Below are 12,153 nucleotides of genomic sequence, written 5' to 3'. Positions count from 1 at the left end.
ACTTCATTACTGTATTTTTGTTAGTTATGAATTATAGCGTAAATATCTGTTTCCTGGTGGCCCTAGGTTGTCCCTGTGAAAGGGTCATTTAACCCCCCCCAAGGGGTCACGACCCACAACTTGAGAACCATTGTCCTAGGACATGGTTTTTGCACATACAAAGAATGTGCAAATCCAAGGAGTTCCAGATATCATGATCATGAAGAACGCCACTTTGGGCACTGCTTCGGGTATCAGCCCTGTCATAGACAGGATACCAAACTCTTTGTAGGGATTAAACCCAGAGCCTAGTGCATGTCACACAAGTACTCTCTCACCGAGATACATCCCAGCACCCCCTTTCTCTCTCTCTCTCTCTCTCTCTCTCTCTCTCTCTCTCTCTCTCTCTCTCTCTCTCTCTCTCTCTCTCTCTCTCTCTCTCTCTCTCTCTCTCTCTCTATGAGACAGGGTCTCATCATGATGCCCCTCTGGACTGACTATTAACCTGGCAAGCCTCCATCCTGTGAACCTCCAGCCTGCATTGATCTCCCAGGGAGGAAGAGACATAGTCATTCGGTGGCTATTCATTCATTTGCTCAGAGTCAGCCCGGAGCTGAAGCTTCCTGCCCAGCAGGGCTTCGTGCAGAGAGGAGGCATGGAGTTCTCGGCCAGAACAAATGGGTGCACACACTCGAACACCGTGCAGGACTGCATCAGCTGAGGGGTACCCCACAAGGACAAAGAGAAGAAACAGGGCCCGGAGGTGCTGGCTTACAGGTAGGAGAACAGCAAATAAGCAGACGCAAAAGACCAGTAATTTTTCTTTACATACAGGAAAACAGCAAAGCCACAGGGGGACTGTAGGCTCCTGAATGCCCAGCACAGCATCGCGTCAATGTGTCTCCCGAGAAGCACCTGCCTCCTAGGAGGAAGAACTGACCAGCAGAGAGTCACTCACTGAGAGAAAAGGCCAGCTCCTCGGCACCCGCTCCCTGATGTCACCTCCCTGAAGCAATGTGAGCCCAAAGGTCATTCAATGTCTAGGCAAAAAAGCAGCAGGTTAACTCACTGGAGGACAGTCACCCAATGCACCCCTAATCTGAAGACCTGGAACTCAAAATGCTCCAAATCTGAAAACTTTGTCTGTTTTTTTTGTTTTGTTTTGTTGTTTTGTTATGTTTTGTTTATTTGTTTGGTTTTTTGTTTTGGGTTTTTTTTTATTGATTGTTTTGGCTTTTAGCGTGTGTGTGTGTGTGTGTGTGTGTGTGTGTGTGTGTGTGTGTGTGTGTGTGCTTTATTTGTTTTAATAAAGGTTTCACTAAAAAATGTCTTTTGGGCCATGGGTGGGAGGTGTGTGTGTGACAGTTTCCTCTTTAACTAGACTCATTTCCTCTGATACACATACCTCATATGTACCTGTAAATGTTTCAAAATCCTTTTAAAAAATATCTCCAATCACCTCTGGTCCTTCTACCTTTCCTAAGGGTCTTTCAAGTACAGCACTCCAAGTCACATGAGAGCTTCAGCTGGGGGTCTCCGTGTCCCTCAGTCTCCCCAGACACAGTCTGTAAGCTCAGGGTTTAAGAAAGCCCTGTGTCCCCCAGGCCCACAGAGGTAGTTCCTTTGGATTGGGATACAGTGCTTCCGCGGAGACTTTGTAACTAAACGCGTCAGAACTCATTTTTGCGCTCAATGTAGGATTATGGTTTGGCATAATAGCAGCTATCAGAGGCCACCAGCCTCCTCACAGCTCAGAGCTACTTGTTCATAAATCAAATCCGCGGACTGGGGTCATGGTTCCACTGCGTGCCTCACGTTTTGTCACTTGATTTTAGCCAAAAGGGCGAGAAGCGATGCCTCACGGTTTTCAGCATCCTGTGGTTGTTTTGTTTCTTTTCTGGGTCAGCAAGTATCCACTTACAAAGTGCCTTTAGGCCTGTGGTTCTCTCAACCTGTGGCTTGCAATCCCTTTGGAGGTCAAAAGACCCTTTCACAGGGGCCTCATATCAGAAGTGCTATACGTCAGATATTTACATTAAATATTTACATTACCTTTTATAATGGCAGCAGAATTATAGCTATGAACTAGCAATGGTGACAATTTCATGAGGAGCTGTGTTAAGTGGTCGCAGCACTCAGTAGGGTGAGAACCACTTCACTGACTTTGTTCAGTGGTGGGGACAGAACCCACGGCTCTGTTCCCTGTGGGCAGATGCTCTCTGCCACCGATGAGGTCCCGGCCTCTGTGTTTTCTAGAACGCACACGCTATCTGGAGGTTGGACTGGTATTGGCACGATGCTGCACCTTGTCTAGAAACTCTAGCTATTGCCTATCCAGGTTCTCTAATGAAGCCTCGCTTCCTCTCCTACTGGTCTATTTTGGAGACACATAAATCAGTATGAAATTTAGGGATGGTGAGCGTGGGGAGGTTAGGGGACTACTTGTGGAAGTTGTTTCTCACCTTCCACCATGTGGGTCCTGGGGGTCAAACTCAGTTCACCAGGCTTAGCCACAAGCACCTTCTGAGCCAGCTCACAGGCCCTCAAGTAATTTCAAAATGGAACGTTGTTGCGGGCATCTTTTTAAGAAGCCATGTGAGTGGCGGTGTGGGTGAAGCACAGTTAATCTGAACTTCCACCCTTCCCATCGGGTTTTATCGTCAACCTGACTAGGTCCTGGGGAGGCTCAGCGAAGTTCTTCACCTCAGGAAGTTACTGTGCACCCGTGTGACCCTGTCACAGCCAACTTACATGTGACAACCGAGGCCCTCCACCCTGCAAGAGTACACCTAGCACCTTTGCACCTCTCCATCACCACAGAATTCCCAAACCAGAGCCGAGGAAGTGCCTCAGGGCACAGGCTGCTTACCCAGCATGCTGCAGACCCTGGGTTCCGCACCCAGCTCTGCCCAAACAGGGCACGGGGGTGGTGTCAGAAGGCGGGACATTAGACATTGCAGGTCATCCTTGGCTTCACAGTAAGCTTAAAAGTAGCCTGTGTTATGTGAGATCCTGTCTATAGCAATAACAAAATTAATAATAATAATAGTAATAATAATAATAATAATAACTATTACTACTATTACTACAGCCACAACAAGATGTTGTTTAGCAGCAGCCCACAAGTGTGGAATTTAAGGACACCCAAGGCCCATCCTTAGCAGCCACCAGGATTTGGGAGCACCTCTACCTCCCACCCTTCCTCCATCTCTTAAAGTATTTTAAAGCAAATCTCTAGCAGCAGGTCCCTGACCCTGTACCACTTTCGTTTTGCCTTTCTCAAGACTGTGAGCACTTCCTCACACGGACACAATGTCCTCTGCCCCATCCCGTCCATCCCGGAACTATAACTCCTGAAGACGCATAGGCTGGTCTCTGTCCGGACGCTAGGACCACGTGAGGACCAGACTTCCCTCGGCCACTGGGCTCAAATCCCTCAAACCTATATGACCAGATTGTCACTCACTGCTGTGGCTCTGCCCTGACCCAGAGCAGCCGACAGTGAATTTTAAATTTAAGTCTGTGACTCAGCAGTGACCAGTGGGTCTCGGGTCTCACATGCACACATGTACAAGGGGAAGTGAGAAGTCAGATGGTCATGGTGATCTCCTGGGTAAGGAGTGCTCTACACCTCATATCCAAACCTGGTTTGGAAAAGGGGAGGGACTGTGGAGCCACGGTCTTGTCACCCCTTTTTAAATAGTCTCTGCCAGCATGCACAATGTCCCGGACAGATGGGAGAGAAGCCACAAGCCAAGCACTGAGCTTAAAATGGCAGTGGTGCGGAGCCACCAAAGTGAGCAGCCCCAGTTCTGTGCTGCGTGTTCTGCCGGAGCCATGGGGGTGCCCACTTCGTCTGCAGCACAGAACCCCAGGCAGGCCTCGGGTCTCGTCCACGAGCAAGTTATCCAGCCGCTGATTAGACTCTGGATGTGTCAGAGTGGAAAGAAAGAGGCATCAAAGTCTCTGAAGAAACCTGCCCGTCAGGCAGTGACCCACCTGAGCCACTACTCAGCCCTAACTGAACAGGGTCACTCCTGCGCAGGGCAATCCTGAGCAGATTACAGAGCTATGTGCACACTTCAGGGTACAAGGAACCAGAGATCTTCCCACAAAACCGAGCCAGGCTGGAGAGCCACCACAGAGGGACCAAAGGAACCTAGCGTTCAGACTACTACAGGACAGCCCTGTGACACTACACACGTCCTAGTGGTGTCAGAGATGTGTGACTGGAATGGCCATTTCCAAAGAGCTCCTCAAACACAAGACGGGGGCTCTCTGAGTTTGCGTGGTCTGCTCAGTCTAAGGAAGAGTGGGGGAGCTTACTAAGGAAGCCTGCAGCCTCATACCATGAGGGAAGGAAGGCACAGACCTGTGAAGACCCCAGATCTCACAGAGGGATGGGAGAAGCTGGGAATAGAAAGGACAGAAAGAGAGGAGGGGACGCTGTGTAGAAAGATCTAGACACGCGAGGTCACAATAGGCAGCTCAAAGAAGAAAGTGGAGGACACATCAGGGGCGTGAACCTAGTTCTGCTTCTGAAGTTCAGCAGCTGCTCTTTTGTGGCCCAGCCCTTCGTCCCCAACTTTCCACAGCTCTGCCTCCACCTCCTCCAGGCAGCCTGGTGCTGGGCCTCCCAATCACTGTTCCATATCTCCTGCTGTTTAGTTTGAGTTCCTCTCTCTCTCTCTCTCTCTCTCTCTCTCTCTCTCTCTCTCCACTATGTGTGTATCTCTGTCTCTCTCTCTTTCTCTGTGTGTACACATGTGTGTCTGTCTCTGTCTCTCTCTCCCTGTGTCTCTGTCTCTCTGTGTGTGTGTCTCTGTCTGTCTCTGTCTTTCTCTGTGTCTCTGTCTGTCTCTGTCTCTCTTCTCTCTGTGTGTATGTGTCTCTGCCTCTGTCTGCATGAGCATACATGTGTGTCTGTTTCTGTCTCTCTCTCCCTGTGTGTTTGTCTTTCTCTGTCTCTCTGTCTCTGTGCGTGAGCGTGTATGTCTGTCTGTCTCTATGTATGTCTCTGTCTCTCTTTCCCTGTGTGTCTCTGTCTCTCTGTGTGTGCACATGTGTGTCTGTCTGTCTTGTCTATCCCTGTGTGTCTGTCTGTCTGTCTCTGTTTCTCTGTCTGTGTTTCTCTGCCTCTGTCTCTCTCTCTGTCTCCCTCTCGTTCCCTCCTTCTTTTTGAGACAGGCTCCCATGTAGCCCAGGCTAGCCCTCAACTGACTATGTAGCAAAAGATGACCTTGACAAACTCCTGACCCTCTGCATCCACCTCCCCTTACTGAGATTACAGATGTGCGCACCCCACCTTGTTTGCCTGCTGCTAGGGAGTCAAACTGAGGGCTTCGTGCTGGGCCAACGCTGTCAACTGATCCCCACCCCCAGCCACTGTCATGCATTTTTGAAAACACCATGCTGCGCATGACCCCAGCAACCTGGGAGCACAGTGAAAACTCACCTTTCCCTCTCCATCTATCCTGTGCCTGGGCGTCTTCTGCAGTTCTCCCCCGTGTTCCCATTGGTTCGAATGAGTGAATGAACGTGCTTAAACAGGTCTTTCTGTTGGGGCATGTTATGGCCAGCAATGAGTAGATACTGTGTTATATAGATGGGGGGAGGGACTGTCCAGGCTCTTGGATCACATTCTGGAACCTTCTCTTCTACCACCTTCATCACAGATAGGGAGGAGGGCACAGGGAGGAGAGAGACCTTGATGGCAGAGGGCCTTCAGGGCGCTCTGCATGAAGGTCCTGGCCACCTCCTCCCATGCCATTCCCTACTTCCTGCCTCTAACAACCATGGAAAGAGGAAGCAGTGTGCACAGGCCCAGGGCTGAGTCTAAGCTGACCTTCACCAGCCACCAGGTATCCGGGTGGCAGAACCCCTCTCCCACGGTCCCTCGAATAGCGTGTATTTAAATATGTGTATGATTTGGCCAAAGCTCAGAGAACCCAAAAGATGAGTTCTAAAATTAGAAGTGACATTTACAGGGTGTGAGGACAGGACCCGTGGAGTAATCAGACAGCCTAGGGATTCCAGCTCTGTGGCAATGGTGAGAACAGAGAGAGAGAGAGAACAGAGGGAAGCCGGCAGAGGCTGGAGCAGCAAAGGCAAAGGAAACACCCAACCCCACCAGGTGCAAATGGCACAGGGATGCATTAGTCACCTGGGAGAAGTTGCCTCCACCTGCACACAGTAGGATCTGAGTCTGGATCCCACATAAAAACCATGTGCATTACTATGTGTCTAACCTGGGGGCTGGGATGGAGCTGGAGAGAAAAATAGAACCCTACAGTTTGCTAGACAGCCAGTCCCGTCAAACTGATGAGTCCCAAGTTCAGTGAGGACCCTGTCTCCAAATATAAGGTGGAAACACCAGGCACCTTGCCTTTAATCCCAGCACAGGAGGCAGAGGTAGGTGGATCTCTGTATGTGGCCAGCCCTGTAAACACTGTGATTTCCAGGCCACACACACACACACACACACACACACACACAGTAAAAATGCCCACCGTCTTAGTCAGGGTTGCTATCACCATGATGACCACCGAGACCGAAAGCAACTCAGGAGAAGAGGGTTTATTTAGCTTGTACTCCTACATCACTGCTCATCACCAAAGTCAGGCCAGGAACCTGGAGGCAGGAGCCAATGCAGAGGCCAATGAGGGTGCTGCTTACAGGTTTTCTCCCTGTGGGTTGCTTTCTTATAGAACCCCAGACTGTCAGCCCTGGGATGGTTCCACCCGGCCAGCCCCACCCACAGTGGACAGGACCATCCCCTACCAATTACTAATCAAGCAAACCACCCACAGGCTTGCCTACATAGTGGAGGCTTTTCCTCAATTGAGGCTCTCTCTGAAAACTCTAGCCAGTATTGAGGTGACAGAAAACTAGCCAGCACACTGATTTTGCTACTTCTGTCCCAACTTCCAGTGCCCACAGAGGGATGGAGAGATGGGGAGACAGCCGTGCTCACAGCATGCCATTCCCCACTATTCCCCAACTGTAGTCTTCACCCCCTTGTTCTTCTCTAATAAGCAAAGGTTCTTTGGAATAGTGACTTTACTAATAAAACTAAATACATTATCTTTTTACCTTTTTAACTTTGTTTCCCTAGAAATAGAGAAGGAGAGAGAGGAGAGGGGATCTTGGCCACTACTCCCCATCTCTCCATTCTGGATGTTCCTCCTAGGATACAGGGCACCCACCACCTTCAGGTTCCCTTAATTGTAATGACCTTCCTCAGAAGCCCCGAGGAGCTGCTGCTCTCTCATAGCCTCTGAGGGACACTCCTGTTATCCCAAAGCCACACCAAGATCCCCCAACACAACCTCCCCCACAAACTAAAAGCAGAAAGTTTCATCCATTTCCTGTAAAGTAAGAGGAGAGATGGTTTGCTATTCTGTTCAACCGTGGCGGAAGGCGCTAAACTGCTCAGTGGGTAGAATGGGGAGCCTGGCTCCACCCCCGAGTCTTGCACCCTTCATCCTGGACCTGCCTCCCCTTCCCTGGTTTTCTTCAGCATGGATCCCTCTGAGGAACGGGAGAGCAGTGTGTTCACCTGCTGTGGTGACAGTGGCAGCACATGACAGCGTCCACACCTGGCAGAGGAGATGTTGCCGTGTTGTTGGCTCCTATTCCATCATATAGCAGACACTTTTCCTTCCATTCCCAGGGATTCTCGGGGTCCCTGAGAGAAAAGTCCCCAATTGCTTCCAATCTAAGTTCTCCCCTCAGCATCCATCCACCCATCTGCTGACAGAGACTCTTGCTGCATGTCCCCCAGGCCTTGTCATCCTTCTGTGAGCTTTATGCCTGTCTTCATGGGACTGAGGCAAAGCTCCATGGGAGTTCTGAGCAAGTGCTCACAAAGGCTGTCTCTAAGAACATCCAATCGGGGACTGCCTGTACCTCAAGGAGACACACGGGGATCTGATTCAAAGCATTTTGCTGTGTTCCATAGGGCAGGTCCTTGTCCCAAACTGATCGCTCCAGAACATCTGTTTCCAAGAACCCCCAGCTGTAAGCAGCCCTTGCCTCTCCAAGTCACCGGCACAAATTGACTCCGACCAGGAACAAGATAACAATGGAAATGTCAGGACAGATTGCCTTTCCAGTTTGTGTGTCCCCCCACTTAGAATGACTCTTGTCAAAAACAAAACGCCTTCCTCCCAGGCCTTGCGGGTTGGTTGGCTTGCGGTGCTGTGGACGGGAGGCTTGCAGAGAGCCACCACCTGCCCACTTCCCATCCTTCTCAGCTCTTATACCAGTTCTTGCACATTAGGCTGTGTGCACAGAACAAAGCCAGGGGATGTCCTCAGATGGCCACACCCTTTCCAGGTCAGTCACAGGAGCAGTCTAACACATAGGAGGCATGCTGTCAAGCCTGGACAACTCTTCACAAGTTAGGAGAAAGTACTTTACAAACGTAACGTGTTCCACGAATACAGAACCAGACAGTGCAAACAATGCCCATCTGGGGCTAAACGGAAAAGTGAAGCACCCACACTCACAAACAAGCCTCTTGCCCAGGTCTACTCTCCAGGTCTCTACTATCAGAGGCCTCTCGGGAAGGGCCGTGAGGAGTATCTGAACATACCAGCTTCTGAGAAATGGGTCCAAAGGGCTACCAAGTTAGGTTCAGAAACAGTAAGCAGGGCAGGGGAGAAGGCTTAGGAAGTAAATCAAGGGTGTGAGCGTCTGAGCCCCGATCCCCAGAGCCCACCTAAGGTGGGGTGCTTCTGTAATTTCAGTGTTACTGTCGCATCAAGGTGGGAGATAGAGACAGGAGAAAGCCATACATGTGTGGGTCAGCTGTCCCATCCATGAACAAGACGTGACCCACACAAGCTGGGCTGTGTGGCCCGATGGCTACGGTTTTCCTTTAATGACTACATATCCTTGGCCTGCCCATGGCTGAAGCTGTGTTCTTTCTGCTCCCACAGTTAATGGCATGGGTGATTGACGGGAGCCACGCCCCCGTGGGGAGCCCACTAAACAGACAGGGTCTCTCAGGGGAAAACGTGGCCTCACCACTCAACTTCCAGTCAACTCAGTAACATTCTGTTTGGGAAAGGTTATCAGAGACCTAGACCCAGTGTGAATTAGCTGTCTGAAGCCGTAGATGGTATGACTTAAATGACTCCCTGGGCCCTCACCCATGAGTTAGACCCAATTCAATCTGGGACATTTCTCGTCACCAAGGCATACAAAGGACACGGTATATAAATGCCCTGGTTAATGGGGCTGCAAGGGTCACAGCCACCACCTCCAACAGGCCCCATCATCAGCTCTATTAGCTCAACAAATGTTTGGGTGAACTAACACAGAGGTGTGATTTGAACAACTAGTCCGCCTTGAGAGGATGCACACTCATCGGCCTGCTAATTGAACAATGTGTCCACATAACAAAACGTTTGCCTCTGGCCTCCTCATGGAAGGCCAAGTCTCCCCTTGTGCTCAGTGTTACTTTTTCTGAGATTTTCCCATAGCAAGAAGGGAGGAAGGGCCCTGCAGACCTGTTTCCTTGTAATGAATGAGGTACCGTTGTCTGTTAAAGACTGGGAAGAGGCAAAGTCACTGAGATAAGGAAGCACAAAAAAAAAAAAAAAAACCAAAAAACAAAAACCAAAAAAACCAAAAAACAAAAAACAAAAAACACTAAGGGTAACCAGATAATTAGTTAGAAATTTTAAAAAATCGATATTGAAAAACTAAGGGGGAAGTTCAAAAGCACATCCTCTTTGGACAAACACAGTTCTGAACAATGGCTTCCAATAGCCAAATCCTTGCAAGGAACCAGAAATGTCTGTGTCTGTGGCTGAGTTGTTGATTATTGGTTTTTGGTTGATGCCACTGAGACAAACGGGTTAACAGATTAGACTCCTGGGGGAAAACAGAAGGTCTAATTCAAGAGTCTACCTGGAAAAAAAAAAAAAAAAACACAGCTACAGATCAGCAGTCCTCAAAGGACTCTGCCCTAACTGGATTCGCCCTAGACATTCCTTCACCTTAGGACATCAGAACTCACAAGCCCAGCCACACTACATCTCCTTTGAAACAAAGTATAACTAAAGACCAAGTCAAAGCAGAGGGGTATTGTACAGAGAGTGAGGTCCCAGGGCACTGGGATGTACACCTAAGAGCAACCCAGCAACTGAGCAACCGTGCAGAGAAAGAAGCCCAGCTAGGCTAAAAGCACCAAGAAAGAAAAAGATGAACCGAGAGACACTCCTAATTTTAGTAATCTTACATACTCCCTCCACCAGGAAGTTTCCCATGAGCTGTGATTTATTGGTTTTATATATAGAAACCATACATAGTTGGGATTCCCTGCCCCTCACAGGGTGGCGGCAGAGGGAAGGGGAAAATGAAATGAAGATTGTTTTTCATGCCCCCCCCATAGAGAAAGTTTTCTACTGAAGCTTGGTTGTGACTTGGGGAGTCCTAGGTCTAGTCCCTCCCACTTACTGAAGATGTCAATCAACCCCGTTTTCAGTGAGCTTCAGATAGGCTAAACTCCAGGTGGGCATGTACTGCCCAGTCTTCTCCTTGTGCCTGGTTTACTCTGTCAGGAGCAACACGCCCCAAAAAACCAGCGAGGGGCCGAGGCTTGAAAGGGAAGGCAAGCCAAAAATACCCAGCCAGCGCAGCTGTGTGTACAGTGTGACTCTTCCTAGCAAACACAGCACGGGGATCTGATGCTCCCTGGATCACGGGGCTCAAAAACACGCTTGGAAAAAAATGATCTGACCATCTTTCAGCACTGAAAGGTTCTCTGGGGGCTAGGCATGCCGCTAGGTGGACAGACTGTTTACCTGGTGCCTGAAGCCCTGGGTCGCATCCCCAGGACCTCAAAAAAACCTGGAAGAATAAATATGTATATTTTCTGTCACGTGAAGGTAAGTAACATTGGCTCCACATGGGTGTGTCACCCTTGACCATTTGAAAGGGGGCGTAGCTCTGCTTTAGATCCTTACAGAATTGCACTATTCAGGGGTGGCTATGAAGTCGAAACCGATTCAACTCGGGGAAACCACACGGGCTAAGCAACTGGCAGTAGGGTCAGTTAAGAAGTGAGCCCACAGCCCCACTCTAACGCCGGCTGGAACTCCTCGGAACAAGTACAGCTCTGAGAGGACATCACACCTCAGTAAAATCAATAGTAAATCAGTGGTGATCTTAGAGACAACTTGGCAGCGAGTGGCCAGCCTGAGCCGGTGCAGCGGGAACCTCCAGTCTTACAAGACCAGGCTCAAGAGACTCTCCCGTCATCCTTTCCAGAAAGGGCAGGCCGCCAGGGGTCCAAGCTGAGGAAAGTGTCTCAGGTGATGGCAGTGGTGACAGAATTGAGAACTCAAGGTCTACTTACTACTGCAGGAGGCAGAGGACAGGGGCCGGGGCGCTGACAGACAGACAGCCCAGCAACCAGCCCCGGACAGCGGGGCGGAGGGGGGGGTGCCGGGGGACCAGAGAAGGAGAGGATCAGAGGGGACAGAAGGGGACTGGAGGAAGCTGGAGGTGGGGAGAGGACCAGGGAGAGGTCTAGAAGGAACTGGAGAGGGCGGGAAAGGACCGAAGGGGACTGGAGAGGGCGGAGAGGGCCGGAGCCGTACCTGGGCTCCGGCAGGACGACCTTCTTGCTGGCGCGCGCGGCCGGCGCCGCCTTGCTCTTCTCCATGGCCATCAGGTAGCTGACGTCGGCCAGCACGGCCTCCAGGTCCGCCATGGCGGCTCCGCAGCTCCCCGCCGCCCCGACGGGGCCACGGCGCGCCGGACGCGCGACCCCGACGCGGACCCCGACGCACCGCCCCTTCCGCGGATCCGCGCCCCAGCCCGGCGCGCCCCCAACCGTCCGCGGCCACGCGCTCCTGACCCAGCCTCTCAGCCACCAGGGACTTCCTCTCCCTCCTCCTTTCCCTCCTCTTCTCCCTCCTCCTCTCCCTCTCCCTTCTCCTCTCCTCTTCTCTTTTTCCTCTCTTCCTCACTCTTCGCTTCCTAAGTACAGTTCAGATGCCCAGTACTGAGGGGACATTCCAGGAGGTCTCCAATAGCACACTGTCCTGGAGGGGACACCCCAGGAAGTACCCTGGAGTGGTCCCACCTGCTCTTTCGGGTGATTGCCTAATAGAGGTCAGAACCACCTCAAGGGGTGTCTCCGGCCATTAGCTCCACCCT

The 12,153-nt window shown here is 50.9% G+C and overlaps 1 protein-coding gene across 1 annotated transcript in view; it reads right to left on the bottom strand.

Moving 5' to 3' along the window:
* GRK3 (G protein-coupled receptor kinase 3) overlaps positions 1-11,726 on the bottom strand; it is a 100,032-nt gene extending 88,306 nt beyond the window's left edge. Inside the window, exon 1 of the mRNA XM_080941356.1 lies at positions 11,592-11,726. Within this exon, the coding sequence (XP_080797482.1) occupies positions 11,592-11,704 (113 nt within the window). The 5' untranslated portion in view covers positions 11,705-11,726. The remainder of the gene's footprint in view (positions 1-11,591) is intronic.
* Positions 11,727-12,153: the final 427 nt, after the last annotated feature.

Source organism: Micromys minutus (assembly GCF_963924665.1).
Source record: "Micromys minutus genome assembly, chromosome: 29".
Taxonomy (NCBI): Eukaryota; Metazoa; Chordata; class Mammalia; order Rodentia; family Muridae; genus Micromys; species Micromys minutus.
Note: the sequence above shows the minus strand (reverse complement) of the source record. Positions and strands in the feature narration are given on the sequence as shown.